General features: G+C 37.0%; 2 protein-coding genes, 1 long non-coding RNA gene and 1 pseudogene across 3 annotated transcripts; 3 read left to right on the top strand and 1 right to left on the bottom strand.

Moving 5' to 3' along the window:
- Window positions 1-645: 645 nt before the first annotated feature.
- On the bottom strand, window positions 646-3580 carry LOC141631227 (protein FAR1-RELATED SEQUENCE 5-like). The gene is made up of 7 exons (XM_074443927.1): window positions 3517-3580; window positions 2915-3060; window positions 2602-2828; window positions 2180-2390; window positions 1316-2074; window positions 1013-1177; window positions 646-954 (listed from the first exon to the last, which is right to left on the bottom strand). The coding sequence occupies exons 1-7, from the start codon at window positions 3578-3580 to the stop codon at window positions 646-648; spliced, it is 1881 nt and encodes a 626-aa protein (XP_074300028.1).
- A 5900-nt stretch (window positions 3581-9480) lies between these two features.
- LOC141634332 (uncharacterized) lies at window positions 9481-10029 on the top strand. The gene is made up of 4 exons (XR_012539054.1): window positions 9481-9525; window positions 9633-9717; window positions 9799-9870; window positions 9958-10029. It is a non-coding gene; the product is annotated as an uncharacterized LOC141634332 (long non-coding RNA).
- A 128-nt stretch (window positions 10030-10157) lies between these two features.
- On the top strand, window positions 10158-10968 carry LOC141631226 (uncharacterized). Its single transcript, XM_074443926.1, has 4 exons — window positions 10158-10292; window positions 10387-10493; window positions 10701-10848; window positions 10960-10968. Exons 1-4 carry the CDS (start codon window positions 10158-10160, stop codon window positions 10966-10968), a joined length of 399 nt encoding a protein of 132 aa, XP_074300027.1.
- A 7420-nt stretch (window positions 10969-18388) lies between these two features.
- On the top strand, window positions 18389-19356 carry LOC141631225 (tubby-like F-box protein 3; annotated as a pseudogene).
- The last annotated feature ends 1684 nt before the right edge of the window (window positions 19357-21040 follow it).

The raw sequence follows: 21040 nt of genomic DNA, 5'->3' as shown, positions 1-21040 counted from the left end.
TTTGCAAAGGAGATAAAGAGATTTTTTGGAATGAAATGTTCAGTCTGCGTTTTTTTTCCCAATGGAAGTATTTATAAGTGTTTGTGAGATACAATCATTTTTTTTCTAATTAGATTAGATTAGGTAACTGTTGTGAAAACTGAAAAGTCTAACTGCCTTTAATTAATAATACTAATCTGTTATTCAACTATTATTGTAGTGTTAAATGGAGTTTTATTTATGGTTGGTTTGTGGAAGACAATCAGATACGATTTAAAAAAAAAAGTAAATTAACTAGAAATAATTCTCATATAATGTAGGTCTCACTTTATTATCTAGTAACATTTTAGGATAAAATATAATTCAAACAATGACAAATAGTAAAAGTCTTTGACATTTAGGCGAGGTCTTCATCATGGCCCTTGTCTTTTGCGTCTCTTGTGTCTTTCTCAGTTCATGCATCTGATTCATATTCCTACAATTTTTACTTTACTATTTGTCATTGTGGTAACGTAATAATTAGAGCAAAATAACAACACATTAATAGCAGAATAACAGTAGAATAACAGAACAGCAGCAGAATAACAGAGTAACACCATAATAATAGGGGAATAACAGCATAATAACAGGATAACATTAGAATAATAAGAGAATAATAATGCAGATTCATACCTCTTCAGTTTCTGATTCTTCTTCATCATCGTCATGAGAAGAGGGACTTTCAGCAAAAGGAAGATTACAAGTTCTACTGTTGTGGTTTACCCACTTCTTGCAGTTACCGCATCTTCGCTTCCTCTTTTCTGGCTTGCTCTTGGCCTTTTCTTTCAATGACCTCAATCTTTTGCCACTTCCCTTATTCTTGGCCTTGTTTGGCGGTCGAAGGTCAATATCATTTGAAGCTGTGATGCCAAGAAGATCCTCGATTTCCTGGCTTTTAGTTTTCGGTTCAATTGGGCCTGTGATGTTCTCCCTGAACTGTTAGGGTTTTCTGCAGTTGCTTCATCTGTTTAACCGTAACATAAATGTCCATCACCCTGACAGTTGCATAAATCTCAGACAAAACCTTTGACATCTCAGCTTTCTTGATGTCAGCTTCGTCAATGTCTGCTAAGACGTTTTCAGTTTTATCTTGGACAATTGGTCTGTAGGATTTCTTTGCCCATCGAGCAAGGACATAAGGCTCAGGTATCTTGTATACCTGCCTACCATTCCACACCCACAGTATATGTCGACAGGCAATGCCATGCCTCTAAAACAGCTTATATGCATATTTGCTCTCGTTAGTTTGGATGCTAAATTCCACTCAGAAGTTTCTGTGCTTCAGTCCATCACGAACATCATGGTACTCCACTGTCCCTACTGTTGTCAAACCCCCTACCCCCATGCTGCATATCGCATGTTTGACTTCCTTCTGAAAGTCTGTAAAGATAGGATGTGTGTACACAAGTGACGCATGCATCTCTACCTTCATTGGTCCTACTTTCTCGAGCATGCTATGCTCGTTGGCAGTGTCCATTCGCCTTTGTGAATGCCTTTGTTGTTCTATTGCAGAATTGTACCTCATCCAGAACTCGATAAGGGTTCTAAAGTGGCTTTCAAACAGTTTGAAATAGCTGTTTGAACTTTCAGATCTCTGGGTTATCCTCAGCAAACAACCTAGAGGTAGATCACGAAAGTAAGCCGGTATCCACTTTTGTCTGATTGAGAATACGTACTTCAACCAGCGGTTATTTTGCATACCATGTGCTTCAATAACGGTTTCCCAGTTTTGTTCAAATTCTTCTGGTTCTAAGTCAACATCCCAAACAACAACATTTATGTCTGTCATAAAATCCGTGTTGTTGCAGATTGCTCTTCCCACCTTCTCAGGCAGTTTCTGCATGATATGCCACATGCAGTACTTGTGCACAGAATTCTTTAAAACGTTTGGGCATGCCTTTTTAATTCCTGGCCATTGGTCGGTTAGTATACACTGCGGTTGCTGCTGCCCCATTGCTTCCAGAAATTTTGTAAAAATCCATTCAAATGATTCCTGGCTCTCAAATTCAAGTAATCCAGCCGCAAATGTCACTGTTTTCTTGTTGTGGTCTACTCCCTTGAACGGAGTAAACACCATGAAATATTTGTTTGTCCCATAAGTAGGGTCAAACGAGATCGTGTCTCCATATAATTTGTAGTTTTTTATGCATTCCTTATCAACCCAGATAGCCTTCGTCAAACATTTGTTCTCATCCTCGTCATAAGAAAAATTGAACCCCTTTGCTTCAGCAAGCATTTTGAAATGCCCAATGAACATTTTGGCATCCTTATCCCTAATGTAACACTTGATATTTCGTTTGAAGTTTTTGAAGTCTAGCAAAGAGGCACTGATATTCTGATAACCAGTTGAGTATTCCTTGAGAATTCTTAACCTTAATGTTGGACCTATGTTTAGCTAAGTATGATCAATAATGGTCCTCTTAATGTAATCATGGACGTCCCTTGACAGCTTTTGGAATTCACTATTTTTGACAGAGTAAAGAGAGTGATTGTGAACGTCTATAAAGACGTCCACAATACCCAGCCGGTCTGTCGTCTATTTTTGGACAGGTTCTTAACCTCATGTGTGCCTTGCAGCCACACCTTGTCAGAGCATGCTTCTTTGGTTGTTTAGTTTTTCGCTCTTTCTTCTCTGTTGTACTCGCATTACCAGCTTTCTGATTGTTTGATTCAAGATGGAGTTTCCTTTTCATATCTCTATACCCCTGTCTGTTACAGACTAGTGATTTTACGTTCACGCCCCCCTTTACTTGCGCATTTGTGTACTTTCTCACATCAAATCCACAAGCCAATGCATATATGTTATAGAACTGTATTCCATCCTCCAAGGTAAGAAAGAACATGGCACGCTTTGGCGTAAAATCACTCTCAACAGTTCTTACCCACTGTTCAGTACCCCGGGTGTACTGCTGTAATGAAGAGTTGGAACAAACTCATCGTCTTCTTCATCTGAACAAGTTAGGCTCGTGAATATATTGTTATTTGAAGAATCACCAATATTTACAATTGCATTTTCCCCAACAATAGAGACAGTAGAAATATCTGGGACATCAAATGATTATAAGTAGTTCAGTCAGAGGACAATAAAATGACAATAACATCACAATAACAGTAGCATGGGGGAATGATCAACATTGCAGTAATATGAGAATAACAGTATGATAACAGCAGCTGGAAAACAGACGACAATGAATAACATCACAATAATACTAAATATGTTATTCTTACGCTACTTTCTTATAAGCCATATATTTTCATGCTACTGCACATCAATATCACAATAATAGTACAATAATATCAGAATAACAGTACAATAATATCATCATGTAATTGTACTATTACAATAATAGTACAATAATATCAGAATAATAGTACTCTTATGCTACTCTAATACAAGCCAGACAATACAATAATATCAGAATAACAGCTGAGAAATAGATAAGAATCAATAAGAGTATAATAAACAACAGCTGAGAAACAGATAACAATCATTATTACCTGTTTCCATATTTACTGTGGAGTTGATTTCTTCGCTAGAATTGTTATTAGTCTCGTTGTCCATCTTTTATACCAGAAACAGTAAAATCAACGATTCAATTCAATTAAAATCAACAAATTTTACATTATTTTGTTTTAATCAGAACACATGCATGTGAATCAATGATTCAATATAATAAAAATCAACGAATTCGTCATTAAGTTCGAAAAATCGTTTACCTGTAATTCGTTTGAAGCTTGATTTCGGTAATCGTATTAGGTTTTCGATCAGAAGATTTGTCTGCCTGCAATTCCTCGTGTTTTTTTAGGTTTTGATTTTGAAGAGAGATGTAGAGAAAGAAAGAATATCGTGTGAATGAAGTCGTTAGTTTAGTTTTCAGCTGCTTTTGTATTTTCTGTAATTTCCCTTTTCTTTTTTTTTTTTTGACGTGTCAGCTGATCTCGGCCCTTGGTTTCCTTTGATCTAGTGGCTGAGATTTTCTAAACTCACAACTCACCGTAAGAAGCAAACTCACGAAATCCCGCCTATATATATATATATATATATATATATATATATATATATATATATATATGTATATATATATATGTATATGTATATGTATATATGTATATGTATATGTATATATGTATATGTATATGTATATATGTATATGTATATGTATATATATATGTATATATATATATATATATATGTATATATATATATAGATTTAGGATCCGGTGAGAACGATCACTCGGTGCAAACGGTGAGAACGACCTACGATAGTAGGATTTTATAACAGTTATTATACGGTTTTGTTACTTTTTTAATTTTACGCGGTTCATATATATTTGTGAGATTTTATCATTTCCTTCTCTCTCCTCTCATTTTTTCTGTTTCGCTCTTCTCTCTACATTTTTCCCCCAAATCACCATAAACCCTAATTTCTTCCCCAAATCATTTCGTCATCAATTTCCGGTGCATTACTTGTTGATAACGATGAATGATTATCATTCATTTGCCGTTTTCTCGTTCTAATTCCTTTAATCGCTGTATTTCCATGGATTTCGCAATTAATTCGGTATGATTTGATCTTCAACTTTTAGTTGTTAATGTCTATTTCTTCGTTTTTTTGTTTTATTAAGCTGAGTTATCCTTTAATAAGCTGAATCTAACTTCGTATTTGTCTTTCGAAATTATTAATGCAGGTTTACCCTAATTTCTTCCCTAAATCAGTTGTTCGTCAATTTGCGGTGGATTAATTGTTGATAATGATGATTGATTATCATTCGACTGCCGTTTTCACGTTCTGCTCTACTTAATCGCTCTATTTTCTATAAAATTCGCAAGTATTCTGGTATGTTTTGATCTTCAACTTGTAGTTGTTTATGCCTATTTCTTCGATAATTTCTTTTATTAAGCTGAATTATCCTTTGATAAGCTGAATCTAACTTCGTTGTTGTCTTTCGAAATCATCAATGCAGGTTTATCTGCGTTACGGTTGAGAATCTGTTAATTAGGTATTTGTTATTACTGTCGTGATTAATTTTAGGTATGTTTTTGTTTATGTTCGGCTTATTCATTGATTTTATTTGATACTTACTTCCGTTCGGTTGCATGCAGGTTTTTGTTCTGTTTCAACTTAAGAGCATCGTCGTCTTGGTGTATTCTCAACTAGGTATTACATTTTCCCTACTTTATTTGTTTGATTTTACATTTTTTTCCTCCTTGTTTTGCTGTTTAGCCCTCTAAGTTTAACACGATTGAAGTTTTGATGTTTTTCTTTCTGAGATTTGTGTTGTTTACAACCTTCTAGTTGTTGTTTTTTCTTGTTGAGCTAATTTTATGTGTGTTTTCCACGTTATGTCCTTGTGTTTACTTCAGAGTTAAGCTTGTGTGTGTGTTATCTGCCTTTTTCATACGTTTTAATGGTACCGTATCAGCTAGGTACGTCAGAACTGTTATCAGTCACACATTGTCAGTTCATAGGTACATTCATGTGGTTTGTTTGTCTTTCTGATATGTCCTACGTATTTGTGGCATTTTTGTATGCTTGGAATAAGTTTGTGTGTGCGGTATATGATTTTTTTGACTGTTTGTATTATTTTATTTATTTGTTTTTGTTTTGTTGTGTGTTTCAGTTGGTGTTTTACACTTAATGTGTAGTTTAGGGTGTAGGTGCACTTTAATACTCGTTAATCACGTCTATTTAGCCCATACGTATGTTATTTTTGAGTTTAATAACAATGACTACATCAGTGCCCTTTTCAAGAGGGGGACCACATCTTCATTTGTTTTGCATTTTATTTTTTCCCGCTTTAACGTATCTGTGATGCCCTTGGTATGTAGGGAGAGTTTTTTTTTCATGGATTGTTTGTGTGTTGATGTGAGTTTTGTTCATTTATTGGGTTATGTGCCGGTTATGTAAGTCATTACGGGTTATATGTACGTTGAATGAGTTGCTGGATACGTCTTTTAGTTTATGTTGTGTGTATAAATGTACCTATGCATATTGTTTCTGGAAACCTTTTTTCATGGCTTATTTTTGTTTCGCTTGATCCTTTACAATGAGGTTACTATGTGTTTTGCACTGTGAGATATAGGTTCAGTTTATCACATATGTCCATACGCATTTGTTGTTATTTAGGTACATTGATTACATTTGACATCTACATTTTTTATGATAACATGTGTCATTATGAAGAGAACACGTTTAGAAACATCGGCACTAGATGGAGAAGGGACAAGCAGACATCGAGCAGTCCCTGTCACAAGTATGCAACAAGCTGGATGTGATCCTTCCGAAGATTTTCCGGTATTGAAAACAAGGATGAGTCCTAGTGGTCTTTTAAATTTCATCAATAGTGGCCTCTTCGACAATCAAATCTCAGATATTCAAGAGATGGGCTTTGGCGGTATACTGTGCCTTAAAACGGATATGCTTCCCGGGCAGTTAGCACACTGGCTTGTCTCCGGATTTGATCCATTCACGTCTTCCCTATTAAACAACCAGTTGCCTATTCGGGATGAAGATGTTCATCTTGCCACAGGGTTACCTATGGGTGAGGTAGAAATAGTGCAAGCCACTCGTTTTGATCAGACCGAGGTGTTTGTAGAGATGGTTCTTTGCATGGAAGTCTCGGTTTGAGGGTGTTGACAAAGTTACCTACACCCACCTATTGAATAAGATGGCGAAACGAGAGACAAGGTGGGGATGATTTCAAGAGAAATTTTATCGTATATGTTGTGTCTGCGTTTCTTATGGGAATTAAGGGAAGTGTTCCAAGTGTGCGAATACTCAAGTGTTTGAGTGATGTCTCCTTGATTCCAAAACTGAGATGGTGCGATTTTACCCGAAGAAACTTAATTGCAAGTGTTGAACAGTGGAGAGATGATAAGGAGAAGGAGGCCAATGGGAGCTGTAAGAAGATCTATAAAGGTCCTATCATGGTTTTAATTTTCATTTACCTCGATAGGTCGGTTTTTAAGGCTAGATCAGTTACGCGGGTGTTCCCAACATTATGTACATGGACGAAGGAAGCGATTTCTTTGCGAATATCTAGAGAAAAAAGGGAAGCTCATCGGTTTGGTTCTGGTTTCATTGATTCACAGTTGGTAAAGCACCCAGATTGCTTTGGTCCTGGGTATGTGGAGAGCCGTGGCAGAACAGCACCTGATGTTGTGTCTGAGGATGATGATATTGTTGGTAATGACGAAGATGACGCGGCTGACAACAATGGACATGATGGGCACGATGCCAACAGATCACACGTCAGTTCTTGCATTGAAACGCTGGCAAGCACAAAGAAAAGCCCTTGCTCGCATTTTTAATTTCGCAGATTCTATTAATACGCTGCAAGCGTATAATGCCGAATTCTGCAGTTGTTTGTCATTTGTCCGCCATGGCAGACTCTCTACTAGGGGTTTCCGATTAACACCACCTGGTGTACCGAAGATGAGGTTGGGACAAAAGTGGATCGCGGACGGGGTGACCCGGTTGTTGGTGGCGTGACAAGCGCATCGATGAATCTGCGCCGCCGCCGGGTTCGGGAGCAGATTCACACACTGTTAAGGATACGTCTACTACAGGGGGTAGGTCAGCCTCTGCGGTTCATGGCGGTCGTGTTCCATCTACACCAGAAGGCAGCAATGACGATCCTTGTTGGAACGATCCTACCTTTGTGGCGGCGCCATCGCGTTGGGTAATGCGTTCAACAAGGATCCGGTGGATGTACTGTACCAAAGAAAAGACGAGTTGCTCCCCTGAGTTCCCAACCTTCAATCTATTTCAATCTCAAGATAAATCGCAGCCCAATGGTGGTTCTCCTGACCTGTCCTTCGCAATCGTTGTTTCCCCCCGTCACGCTTGCTCCTAATGCACTGTTGCTTCTCCCGATTGTCCTAATGAACTGTTGAATCGGTTCACGTAGTCCACCATCTTGCTAACATAGAGACCAAGAGAGGTGTAGTTGTTCCAAACGTATACAAGTCACCTTTTATTCAAAGGAATATATCTATGTTTTCTGAATTGAGCCAATAGGAGAAAGATGTTTCGACTTGGTTTTTGAGGAAGGATCGATGAAAGGTATTTATAATCTTTTTTTTACAACCTATTTCAATCTCAAGTTAAATGTTTAATCGTGATCAGTTTGTGGGGTAATTCGTTAATATATCAGAACGTATCTATATTTTTTGTCTTTGCTTTTCGATTTGTCTTGTTATTTTCACGAGGTATTGTTCAGAATCGTTTGTTCCAGCTAAGAAGGTACGATTTAGTGTCCTTTATCTCAGACACAAAGATTTCTACAAATGTGATAAATGCATGGGCTAATCTATTGAACAAGCGAGAGGAGTTAAAAGCTGCCTCATCCCCTTTGCGTTTATACGCTTTTGTGACTCATAATGTAAGTTTCCCTATGATTGATTTATGTTTGTTTTAACCTTCAGTTTTAATCAATGTTATGTTTTCCTATATAGATATTCTTGCTATCGTCCTACCTGACTTTATTTTGGTTGTTAAATATGTTTAACTTCAGGGAATTAAATGTGAAGATATTACCGAATACGAGAACGTCAAATTGGTGAGCTTTCAGCATCTGTATTTTTTTATTTTTAGTATCATTTGTCAGTTTTGTCCTGTTTAGGTTTCTACTAAGGTTAATATATGTGTTTCAAAACCAGATGCTGTTCCCTTTTACACTCCGTGAGCCGCATCTGGTCTGTGTTAACATGGTGTCCCGAAAGATTGAAGTCATTCATCCTATGCTTCCTAAATCAGTGGACTTCTCTGATTCTGTTCGCATGGTGGTGAGAATATGATTTTTGCGCACACCAGTTCACTTTGTCAAACGTTTAATTTAGTTTTCTCACTCCGTTGACGTTTCTGATTGTAATCTGACTTTTTTCAGAGGGATTTTGTTCGATGTGACATGATCTCCAAATCATCCAGATTTAAGACAGTCCAGTTTTTCTCATGTGAAGAATTCGTCCCCAAAACGCATGTGATTGACGTCGTTGATGATGGCATTTATCTGATGTGTTACATGGAGACATATACGGGGTCCCGCCAATTGCTCAAATCTCAGTTCACAAATGTAAGATACGTCCTTTTTTTTGGCTATGTACGTTTAGTAAATAAGCAATCACAACTTTCTCATTAACAATTGTTTCACATATTGAACCATCCAGTCTAGATCAGGGGCTGCAATTGGCAAGATCCTTCTTAAACAGAAGATGAAGTACTGTTTTGCGGTTTTGTCGTGTCCTCAGAACGAATTATCAAAACAAGTGTTGATGGCTGCGAAGCGTCTCAACGTCAAATCTGGGCAAGCACCCATTTTTTTCTTTTTCTTTTTTTTTTTTTTTTTTTGTTTTCTTTTTTGTTTGCAAGTGATCGTTAACCTTACTAAATATATTGTCCTTTTTCGTTTTTTAAAGGAAACAAGCGGCTGTAAAAGAAGTGGAATATCGATACGCACTTTGTTAGACTACGTGTTCCTTATACGTGCGGGAGAATCAGCTAAAGAGTAATGTTTCATCCTTTTTAGTATGTTTACCTTGTCAACTTTATATGTGTTGTTAGAAGTAGCACATAATAAGCTTTTTTTCGTTGGTGTATACGTTATTTTTGTAGTGACGTAGTCGTCGAGACAAGCTTTGGTCAAGTAACAAAGGAAGGCATGTGCTCTTTGAAACCCCGGAAGTGGGTTGCGGATATGGTATGGTGACTACTTAATTTTCATACGTGTTTATTTCTATTTTTATGTAGTATAGAACAACACTCGTTTTTTCAATTTTAGGTGATCGATATGTTCGGGATCTATTCAACTATGCTAAAGCCAGATTTGTTGTATATCCCATCTACTGCACGTGTGAGTGTTACCCTTCTCATCCGTGATTCACTTAATATTATCAATTTGAATGTTTGTCTTAATAATCGATATGTTTGTCTATTCTAGCATCTCAATCCTCAACGAGATAAAAATCTTGGTCGCAATTACATCAAAACATCATATATGCCTACAGATGGGATGTGTGTGAAAGCCGTAAGTATATTGTTCTGTTTTTCTAACCTGTAGATATGTATCACACTGTATTTTTTTCGTTTATGAAGATCAAACCCATTTCATTCATACCATACGTCTTTTTATTTTTGTCAATGGTTTTTATACCCATCATTGATAATGAACACTGGTTTCTTATTGTGTGTGATCTGGAGATGAAGACGAACTATATTCTGAACTCACTACGTCCTAAGGATATCCGGGCTGACACTGAACTTGCTGCGGAAGTGGTATATTTTTAAAAATATTATAATTGTTCTCGTTCAGATGATGCTTTCCTTGAGGATTCATGACTAATAGGTTCAATGTATCATTTTGTTTTAGGTTACTAATGTCTTCCAGATCTTATGCCGGTCCAAAGGCTACAAGCATCTTGTAGGGGTGCCTCTAGCTAAGTTTTCGACTCTGACTGTTCCTCAGCAGCAAAATCTGTAAGTACTCATCTTTTTTAATTTACTTATCAGCTGAGTATGTCACACTAGGTCAGTTGTTAGGTACATTTAATGCAGTATGTGCGTCGCGACGATATGTCCCATGTTTTTATTTGATTTTTGTATGCTGGACATGGGGTGTCTTGTGCACGGATGATAAAGTAAGGCCGCCTGTGTTGGTACTTATTCTAGTTTTGTTTGGTGAAGGTTTGATTGCGGCGTTCATGTCCTCAAATGGTTAGAAGTTGGCCGCAACCGAGGTCTGTGGGAAGACAAAAGCAACTTCAAGGCGTTGGCTGGATTTAGGAAGGACGTCGCGCTCAAATTGTTACGTTGGCAGGAGAACAATCATAAGGTATTCAAAATAAATCTCATTTTTCATTTTGTCTTTATCGTTAGTTTTAACTGATCACATCTGTACAAGTGCAAGGTTTACATTGTTTTTTTTCTCATGTGTGATATGTAGGCTTACTAAAAGTCATGGGAGCGGCTTTGCGTTTGGCAGGATTGTGGCTGACATGTAGGCTTAGTAAACGTCATGTACATCTTATGGACTTTGTGATGGTGTAATTGGGGTTTTGTTGCATTGTATTAACTACCTTTACGTTATTTGTGTATCTGGTTTTCTAAGTACAAGGCGTCTTTTGAAACGCCTTTGGTTCATGTTGTTTTCATTTGTGGCATCCCGTTGGATATGGAATCATGATAGCTTTGACCGTTTGTAATGGAAGGGCATCTACTTTTTGTGGATAATATGTAGGATATGCATCCCATACCGTCTGTCTGTGTTTAGACAAATGGTGGTGTCTATGTGGCAATGGGCTAGGAATCGGGCAACCTCTTTAATTACTAAGTACGTTTATCATGTATAACATGTGCATCAATCGTGTTAATATACACGCTCATCATGTATAACATGTGCATCAATCGTGTTAACATGTGTACCACAACATCAATTGTGATACCATACCAATACTATATTCTTTAACAACCCACCAACAACCTTTTTTTTTTAGTGTCCTACAATATCATTTGTGACTATTGAAATCAATCGTGTCTAATGAAATCATCAGGTAATAGATAATTAGATGTCATACAATATTAGGATTTTGTCTATGTAACTTAAGTTCGCGAATCTTTGTTTATTAATATGTTACGCTGCGTTTTTTCACAATTAATACTAATGTGTACGATTTTCATGAAAAACATGTGCAACAGTCGTGTTAATAGTCACGCTTTTTGTGAAGAAATCTGAAAGTTTACTTTTTACCATTTCACATATCAAAAAATGAGCAGATTCATTAGCTCTTTAATATCTAGAACGCAAGCCTTCCATAAACTTTCACTTGTATATGATATAACAAGTGTTTCCATTCACAATTCTGACAGATACACTTTCAGCCTTGCCAGATGCACATATAATCCATGTGGATACGCTATTATGTTGTGCTATAAAACAAATGCTATAAAAAAAAAAAGATCAAAAAAAAAATGTTCAAAAATCCCATATAACAGAGCAAAAATGAAGTCTCAATTCCTCCCGCCATTATTCATTATATTTGGGTATGTGATCCGCAACTCTTTTCCGTTGTTCATTCCTGAAACGAACAAATGCTATAAAACATTAACGGTTACAAATTTGATTAGATACAACAATAATATCCCTTAATGAAGCACCAACTAAACATATTCAATCTGCACCAGTATTCTCTAATAATGAATGCACAGTCATTAATACAGCATGAACTGAAAAGGCAACATCATTAGCAGCAACAGGTATCATCTGCAATTGTCATCACCAGAAAACAACTCAATTCCACGAGTCAAAGGATAGACCAGAGGCTAAAGAGGCGTTTTAAACTCCTTGTAGGTATCAGATATTCAGATCAAGAGGATATATAGATACTGTCAATCATCTACCACCAGAAATATTAAACAGAAGAAAGGAAACTATTTCAGCTTGATCAAATTAATAGCGTACCTGTATCATGGAATCATACTCTCCCAGGACAATTCCGACTATCATGGAATCCTAACTCTCCGCAAGCATTGCATTTCCTGGCCGCTTTCTTCTGTTCTTTTGTAGCTTTTTCCCTTTGGGACATCATTCTTTTTCCAGACCCTTTTGTTTTTGACTGTATAGGAGGTAAGACAACCACTTCCTTTGGTATTTTTGTTCCTAAGAGCATCTCAAGTTCCCTATTCTTCTTTCTCAGCCTATCACCCGTGGTACTACTACTACTACATTCTGACGTACTGGTTTGTGCGTTTATCTTATCTTTAAAATCTTTCAAAATTCCCAGCAATTCGTCAACATACTCAGTTTTTGTTCGTGAGCGTCACACACGAGAACACCTCGGACCATAAGGTACCAATTTTGTGCCGTCTAACATCTAATGAGTTACAATCTTCAATTAAAGTATATGGCACATTACTACAAATCGGCTGACATGTTGCCAATTTGCTCCACCGACTTAACAGATACTGTTCTGGAACATTGTCAAGGCCTTGTTCTTTCAACACGTAAAGCGCATGACGGCACAAAATTCCATGTCTCTCGAACTTTTTACAGTGTGAGTTCACTTTCATTTCGTCGAGATAAAGATAACATAGTAAACCTTGTCTTTTCACGATCAATAATGGGGATGTCTGTCCTTTGGTAGTAACCCCTAATATTTTAACACCACAGTGAAACAAGCGACCACCCACTCGTTTTTAAATTCGAGAAAACATCACTGGGGTGTAAAACTCGAAGCGTGTTTTTCCAAAGGGTGAGGCGTCTCTAGATCGGGGAAGGAGTTTTTTGACTCGGCTATTAATTTAGATTGTTTCCATGTTGAGCATCCATAGCACTCTCATACCTCATAAGAAACTCAACCAAAGTTAAGTGTGGGTTCATGAAATTTCCGAAAAAGCTATTCTCGGACTCGGACACGGACGTGGTTCTCATTAGTCCACCCATAAATAAATCCCCGAAATATCTTTGGGATCCAAAAGCCCTTTTGTCAAACATGGTATCTAACCATTCATTGCCGGTCAACCCGTATGAAGATATAACCGAGCACCACCGTTCCTCAAACTCAGACGGTTCGATATCTTTCGCCCAAACACAGGAGCACAACTCTTTCATGAAGTTAGTTTCCAGATATAGCGTAGTTCCGATCTTGTCGCGCAGCTTTTTCATGATATGCCACATGCAATATCTGTTTGAGTTTTGTCCTCGAACACTTTGTTTTAACCCCGATCTTATGCCCCTATCCTGATCAGTAATTATGCATACAGGATACTTATTGCTCATTGCACTTAGAAAATTCTGAAACAACCATACAAAATCCTCATCAGTCTCTTTCCTTATAAGTCCTGCTCCAAATGACACGCATTTTTTGTGATGATCAACCCCCGTGAAAGGGGCAAATATCATTTTATACGTGTTCATATTAAACGTCGTGTCAAAAGACGTCATATCACCAAAAAGACTGTAATTCTTTATAGCTATAGGGTCAAACCAACAAACCCTAGATAGTCGACCACGATCGTCAACATCAAAATCAAAGTAGTACGAACTACACATGGCTTTTTTGTGCATGAAATTTTCAATCATCATTTGCGCGTCATACCCTTTAATAAATTTTTTCACATCCCTCCAAAAATTTTTGAAGTCCTCAAGTGATGCCCCTACATTTTGATACCCTTTCACGTACTCTTTGAACATCCTAAAGCTTTGCATGGCCCTTTATTCACCTTAGAATTCTCAACAATCATGGATTTATGTATAAGGGTTAATTCTCGTGACTCAGTCAAATGCACCACGGTGTTTGGTGTTGAGAGGAGATGGGTGTGTCCTTCATGAAAGTCAACAATCACATATTGTCCTTTTTCATTTCTTCGGAAAAAAATTTTTGCATTACATAAAATTCTAGTTCTCTGTCTCTTTTTTACCTTCCCTCTAGGCTTACTTTTCCGACTTTTATCGCACACACAAGATTTAGTCATGACAACCCCATCTACGTTTCGTTGCGTCGACTTCCTCATTTTAAAACCAGAGTTAGCAGCATAATCCTTATAGAATTCTAGCCCATCATCTAGTTTATCAAAGATCATACCTAAAACAGGCTTCAATTCTGGCGCACATACGGGTATTCTTTCCTTCGGGTTTGTCTCAATGATTGGTGAGCCTGCATCTATGCACGCTACACAGTAGAACAATAAGGGTATAAGCAGCAAGCTCAAATAACTAATGCACAACAAATATAATTTTCAGGTACGCTAATTTAGTCAAAAGCACGAAATCAATTAGAAAACAAAAAACCACAGAAATTATCTCAGAAAGTTGTGCCTGATCGCTGAAATTTCGTATTTTTCATTACTGTCTACTTAACGTAGACGTCAAGATACATCAATCATGTCTTATAATTTTTGTCACAGGCAGAAAGTCAAATGTTTATTATGACACGAATCGGTATATCCCTTAATTATAATTCTAGATACGCTGCTGACAAAACACAAACGCATCAACTATACTAATATACATGTCTTTCATAAACGTTGGTCTATAAAGGGCGGTTTCGTTCTTCTACCAGGCACGTTTTCCATATAAGGCAAATACATCAATTATACTAATATTCATGATATTGAAACAAATGGAATACTGTATAGCGTGCATAAGAAATTTGATCAGCAAGTGTAATAATCAACTCTAAAACAAACTGCATATCATATACACTAACCAGACCGGTAAGATAACTGTTCATATCCATCAGACTCATCAATTTATAATATCAATCAGGCTAACGATACACGTGCAGCAATCGTAATAATTTGTCTTCATATGTTTAAATTAGTATGAATACGCATCAAAATGATCAATAAATACATCAATCAGACGATTTTATTGCAACGATTAATATAAAAGACTTATCTCATCTGATTTTCAGATGTACATACCTAGATGAGACGGTGACTGCACGATATCATTGCTAGCAGCTGGAACAATCGCATCAGTATGTTCCCCCAAATCGCTAGAACCCTCAACATCCATAATTTTCTACGATTGAAATAATTCTGGAATGCCAATCGAAATCACAAATTCGATTGTTAATGCATCAATCACACCAAAACAATCAGAAAAATATTATATCAGTACATCAATTAGATGATCAACGCGATTTATTACGATCAATTTAGTCGATTTTGGCGGCTATAGTCTGTGTGTTTTTCGCGGAATTTCTTGTGTTTTCGCGGAAAATATTTGATTAGATTTGGGGAAAAAGTTTTGGAAAGTAGAGAGAGAAAGAGATTTTTTGGATTTTTTGGTCAAACAGTCGGGTTTAGCTGTGTGCTAGCTCTTGTCGAAATCACGCGTGATTTTTTGATTAAATTACTATCGTAGGTCGTTCTCACCGTTTGCACCGAGTGATCGTTCTCACCGGATCCCGCCTCTATATATATATATGTATATATATATATGTATGTATATATATATATATATATATAGAGAGAGAGAGAGAGAGGTAAGATCCGCTGAGAACGAACACTTGGTGAGAACTTGAGAACGACCTTGATTTCCGATGAGTAATACAGGTAACAGGTTACTCAGACGATGCCCAAACTCAACTCTCAAATCTCTCTCATGAATACCCCACCTGACATCCATAATTAATCTAACTCCGGCAGTCTCCACCAGCACCTACTCCATCACCGTCGTCCACCATCGCTACCCAATGACTCGCATTGTGCCGACGCCACCTGTACCGTCATTCTGACCCCCACCCAAAGGCTTCTCTTCTCGTCCATACTCCTTTCTTTCTTGGCAGTCGAATTCAGGCTTACTAATGACAGTGGTGATGATGACCGGAGCTCTAACTATATCGAAATCATCTCCATCTTCTATCTCCTTCCTTCCTCAACGGAGCATCACACGAGTGGCATACAAGTCGTCGACATTCAACAACAACTAATCTACACTAATTTTTGATGTATCTACACAAATGTTTCCTGTATCTAACAACTATTTTAATGCAACTCAACATAGATACAAAAAATTAATTGCTAGGTACATCAAAATTTATTTGAGATACGTCAATATATAATCCAGATACACTAATTCCGATTAGCGCCGACGGTGATGGATCTCATGATTTTCGATGAGTAATACAGGTAACAGGTTACTCAGACGATGCCCAAACTCAATTAAAGTCACTAATTAAATCCTACCAACTTACCAACCTCCTCCAGAATTAACTACGTTGCCAGACGACGCCGGTGACTTCTCTGAACCACTTATACATCACAGGCGAGAACGAGCCACATCGTTTGTAGGACACTACCACTTAAACAGACGATTCAGACAAGTTTTCCAACAACCTCAGACGATGTGGGTGATAGCGCCCATCCAAATCGATGTCTGGTCCACGGCGTGGAGACGGAGTTGGAGAAGAAAACAAGAGGTATCGAGGAAGGGACGAAATCGACGGTGTATTGGACGGTGGTTGCTGCTTAAAGATAGGTGAATAAGGAGATGGTGGCAATGCGTGGCTGGTTTTAATGGTTAACAATGGTGTATTAAAAAGAAATTGGAAATTGAATTAAAATTGTAAAAATTGGGTTTTGGAGGAGTTGTAGAACGAAGGAAAAGAATGGGTTGAAAGTTGACTACTTGACTTGGTACTTGATACTCGTAGAATTTAGTTAAGGATAATGATTAGTTAATGGGTTTAATAGAGGATCTTATATCAACCGTTCTCACCGAATAATCGTTCTCACCGGATCCTAGATATATATATATATATATATATATATATATATATATATATATATATGCATATAGATTTATGGGTCGTTTGTTTGTCACTTAGAAAACATAGGCATTGGAAAATCCCATGATTTTGAAAAACATGGATTGTTTGGTTGTAATAATTTTAGAAAATGTAGGAATTAGAACTTCCCAGGAACTTCCAATGCCTACATGATGTGGGAAGTTGCTTACCTAGTTCCCCTTTGTCATTGGAAGTTCCTGTGGAATTTAATTCTTACATGAGCAACCAAACACTTCTCCGAAATTCACCTAAATTGGATGAGGGAACTTAATTTCCATGAATTGTATTTTCCTAGGAAAATTAAGTTCCTTAATCAACCAAACAACCCCTTAGGATCCGGTGAGAACGAACACTGGTGAGAACGACCTTTATATTAAAACCTCACGCGCGTCATTAGTTTCTCAAAACCAAACATCATTTCTCATCCTCTGCCAATCATATCCTTCCTCAAACCCAAATCCCTTATCACAACCTACCACCCTACCATCGTCTCCGGTAACGATCGCAACATCGCCGACGACGGATTAACTTCTCTGAGCCTTCTCCTGACACTCGACACTACAAACCTCGACGCTGCAATCACCCCGCACGTGCACCTGTCAGTTGCCGGCATCCACCATCATCGTGTATCTCCAAAATCTTAAATCGTCGTCACGAACTTCCTTGATGCCGGTTCAACTCTGTTGAATCTATTCAACATTTCGAACCATCATTATTCTTGAATTGGCAAGACAGGTTACGAGTTCAAAAATGGGTCTGATCTCAATCTTTTGACCAGAATGTCTTGCCAATGTTATTTAAAATGGGTCTCCAATCATTTTCTAGCTCAATAAAAGACTCGATGCTCACATGTAAATATGGGGATTCCAGGCACAAGTTCCCTATGATGGTCCGGTCATGGAAAAAGGAGCCATCTAATACAGCCATACTAGTGAACATTAGTCGCTTGTATTCAAAATCATGAGCGAATTGAACATTATTTTTAAAACCTTCTTTTATCTGTCTTTATTTCAGCAATTTCGGACATTGGAATACTGTCATCAACAACAGAAGCAACTTGAGGCATCTGTTTAATAAATAATGGAAGTGGCAATTCATCGAGCACCTTTTGTGCACTTGATAATTGAGACTCTTTTACACAATCACATTCAGTATGTTTTGTTCCGATTTGTTAACCTCATTGTTGGTCAGCTCAGGTTGACATTTGGTTTGGCTCGGATTAGGTTGCTCGGTTGGTTCAGGCACTGTATCGAACAGTTGATGATGGGCGTTTGGCCTTTGTTCATTTTCTTTCCTGTGTAGTTTTTGCAACCTTAGCAATTTCTAAAATGAAGTCTGGTACTGGCATTCCCAATCCTTACACCCATATGAAAGACGCTATAGTCTAGACTCTGGACCCCAGATAATTAGGAGGGGTCCAAGGAGGATGAATTGTATCATGGATACGATACCTGCATCAGCTGTTAAGCCTGGAGGATTGGTCCCTACGCAATCCGAACTTGTGATCAATAATAACGTGGACTATTTCCCATCAATCCCGTTTTTCAGGTCAAAATCAATTCGAGTGCACAATAGCCGATCTGAGGCTATTCCAAATACACAAGAGGAAACATTGGTCCTTCAAATAAGGCTCCTCGGTGGCATGAACAACTCCAGTGCTGGTGTTTGAATTTCAATGGTCGTGTAACCGTAGCTTCTATCAAGAACTTTCAACTGGTTGCTTCCCTGGAAAATGGACCCGCGAATGAAAATGTTGTTCTTCAATTCGGGAAAGTTGGAAAGGATTTATTCACCATGGATTATCAATATCCAATCTCTGCCTTCCAAGCTTTTGCCATTTGTCTGAGCAGCTTTGACACCCGAATTGCCTGTGAATGACGTAAAAATAAGGTATTTATATATATCTGCAAAGTTTTCACTTGCTTACCCGGAATTTGAGATAATTCTTCTTTGGTATTAGGTTTCATTAGTTCTTGTATGACATGAGATTTGGGCGGGCTAATATTCACTTTGGTGATCTCAATTCTTAAGTAAAAATCCACCTTAATACTTAGTACTTTATTATTGATTTTATTTGTTCGATTTGTTGAAAATTGTCCCTAGCCTAGATGAATTTTACCTTCATTTCGTGCTAGGCCACAAATGTAAAACATTTTTCTTAACCGCGGGTCATCAAAATCAGAAATTGGTTAAACGCCATCCAAATGGAATTTGTGAATGCTCGGGGCACCCCAGTGAACTAGCACAAAATGCATCAAAATGGAATATGGTTAAACATTATGTCGTTTGGCTTTTGCTGTTTTTGTTTACTGGGAGAGGTGGTGTTCTGTCCACATGACTCGGATTGAATCTTTAAGGACATGAAAATGGCCAACTACACTAATTATTGAACTTTAGTAAGACTAATGGTAAGACTAATGCCTTGGGTTGAAACTTGTTGATATTAAAATTGAGATTGGTGTCTCTGCTGTTGTATTTGACGTGTATTTTAATGTATCTAGTAGCTGTAAGAAAATTAGAAAAAAATGTATTTGTATTGTTATAAATAAAGCGTATCTAGAATTCTTGAAAAAAGTGTACCTACTATGGAAAAAAATTGTATCTGCATCGTCATAAAGTGTGTAAAGAATTTATGTAAATAATGTACGTATAAATGTATAATATTGTAAAGTGTATCTGGATTTACCCAAAAAAAGGCGTATCTGATATGTATTTTAAAGTATCTAGTAGCTGTAAAAAAAACGGAAAAAAAATGTATCTGTATTGTTATAAAGTGTATCTAGAATTCTTGAAAAAAGCGTACCCAGGAGTGTCTAAAGTGTATCTACGATTTGGTAAAAAAAAAAAAAGAAAAAAAAAAGTGTATCTACATTCTTAAATTGTGTATATAGAATTTTGGTAAAAAATGTACCTACTTTAGTTAAAAGTGTATATGATTTGGCAAAAAAAAAAAAAAAAGGTGCATCTACATTTTTAAAATGCGTATAAAATTTTGGTAAAAAGTGTACCTACTTTAGTTAAAATTGTATATGAGAATTGGTAAAAAAAAAAAAAAAAAGAAATTGTATCTACATTCTTAAAATGCGTATATAGAATTTTGGTAAAAAGTGTACCTACTTTAGTTAAAAGTGTATATGAGATTTGGTAAAAAAAAAAAAAGTGCACCATTATATATATATTCTAATGTATCTAGTGCGTTCTCACCGTTCTCGCCGTTCTCACTGAATGGTCGTTCTCACCGGACCCCACCTCTATACATATATATATCTAGGGTCAGGATCCGGTGAGAACCACTAACATAATGAGAACCGTGAGAACCCTTACTAAATCATCATCAAATCTTGTTCCGAAAGTTTTGATGGACATTTACCCTTAGTTTAGTTTATTCAAACACATTTTTTAGCATACCTAAACAAAATTTATCGATTTTATTAACAATAAATAATTTTAATGTAAAAAAATACAATTAAGTATACTAAAATGGCTATCGATGCACTAAAATGAATATTAGGTGCATGAAAATTGTTACATGCATGAAAATGAGTACTAGGTGCATGAAAATAACGAGCTCTAGATGCACAAAATCGAGTTCTAGTTGCATGAATATTGTTAGATAAATGAAAATGAGTAGTAGATGCATGAAAATTAATAAAATGAAAGTCGCTTCGATTTTCGTAAATAGTTTATACTTTTTGGACCAAGAAATATGTTATCTAATCATAAAATTCTATG

This window comes from Silene latifolia, chromosome Y, assembly GCF_048544455.1.
Source record: "Silene latifolia isolate original U9 population chromosome Y, ASM4854445v1, whole genome shotgun sequence".
Taxonomy (NCBI): domain Eukaryota; kingdom Viridiplantae; phylum Streptophyta; class Magnoliopsida; order Caryophyllales; family Caryophyllaceae; genus Silene; species Silene latifolia.
The sequence above is the reverse complement of the archived record's forward strand: the minus strand, read 5'-3'. Positions and strand labels throughout refer to the sequence as shown.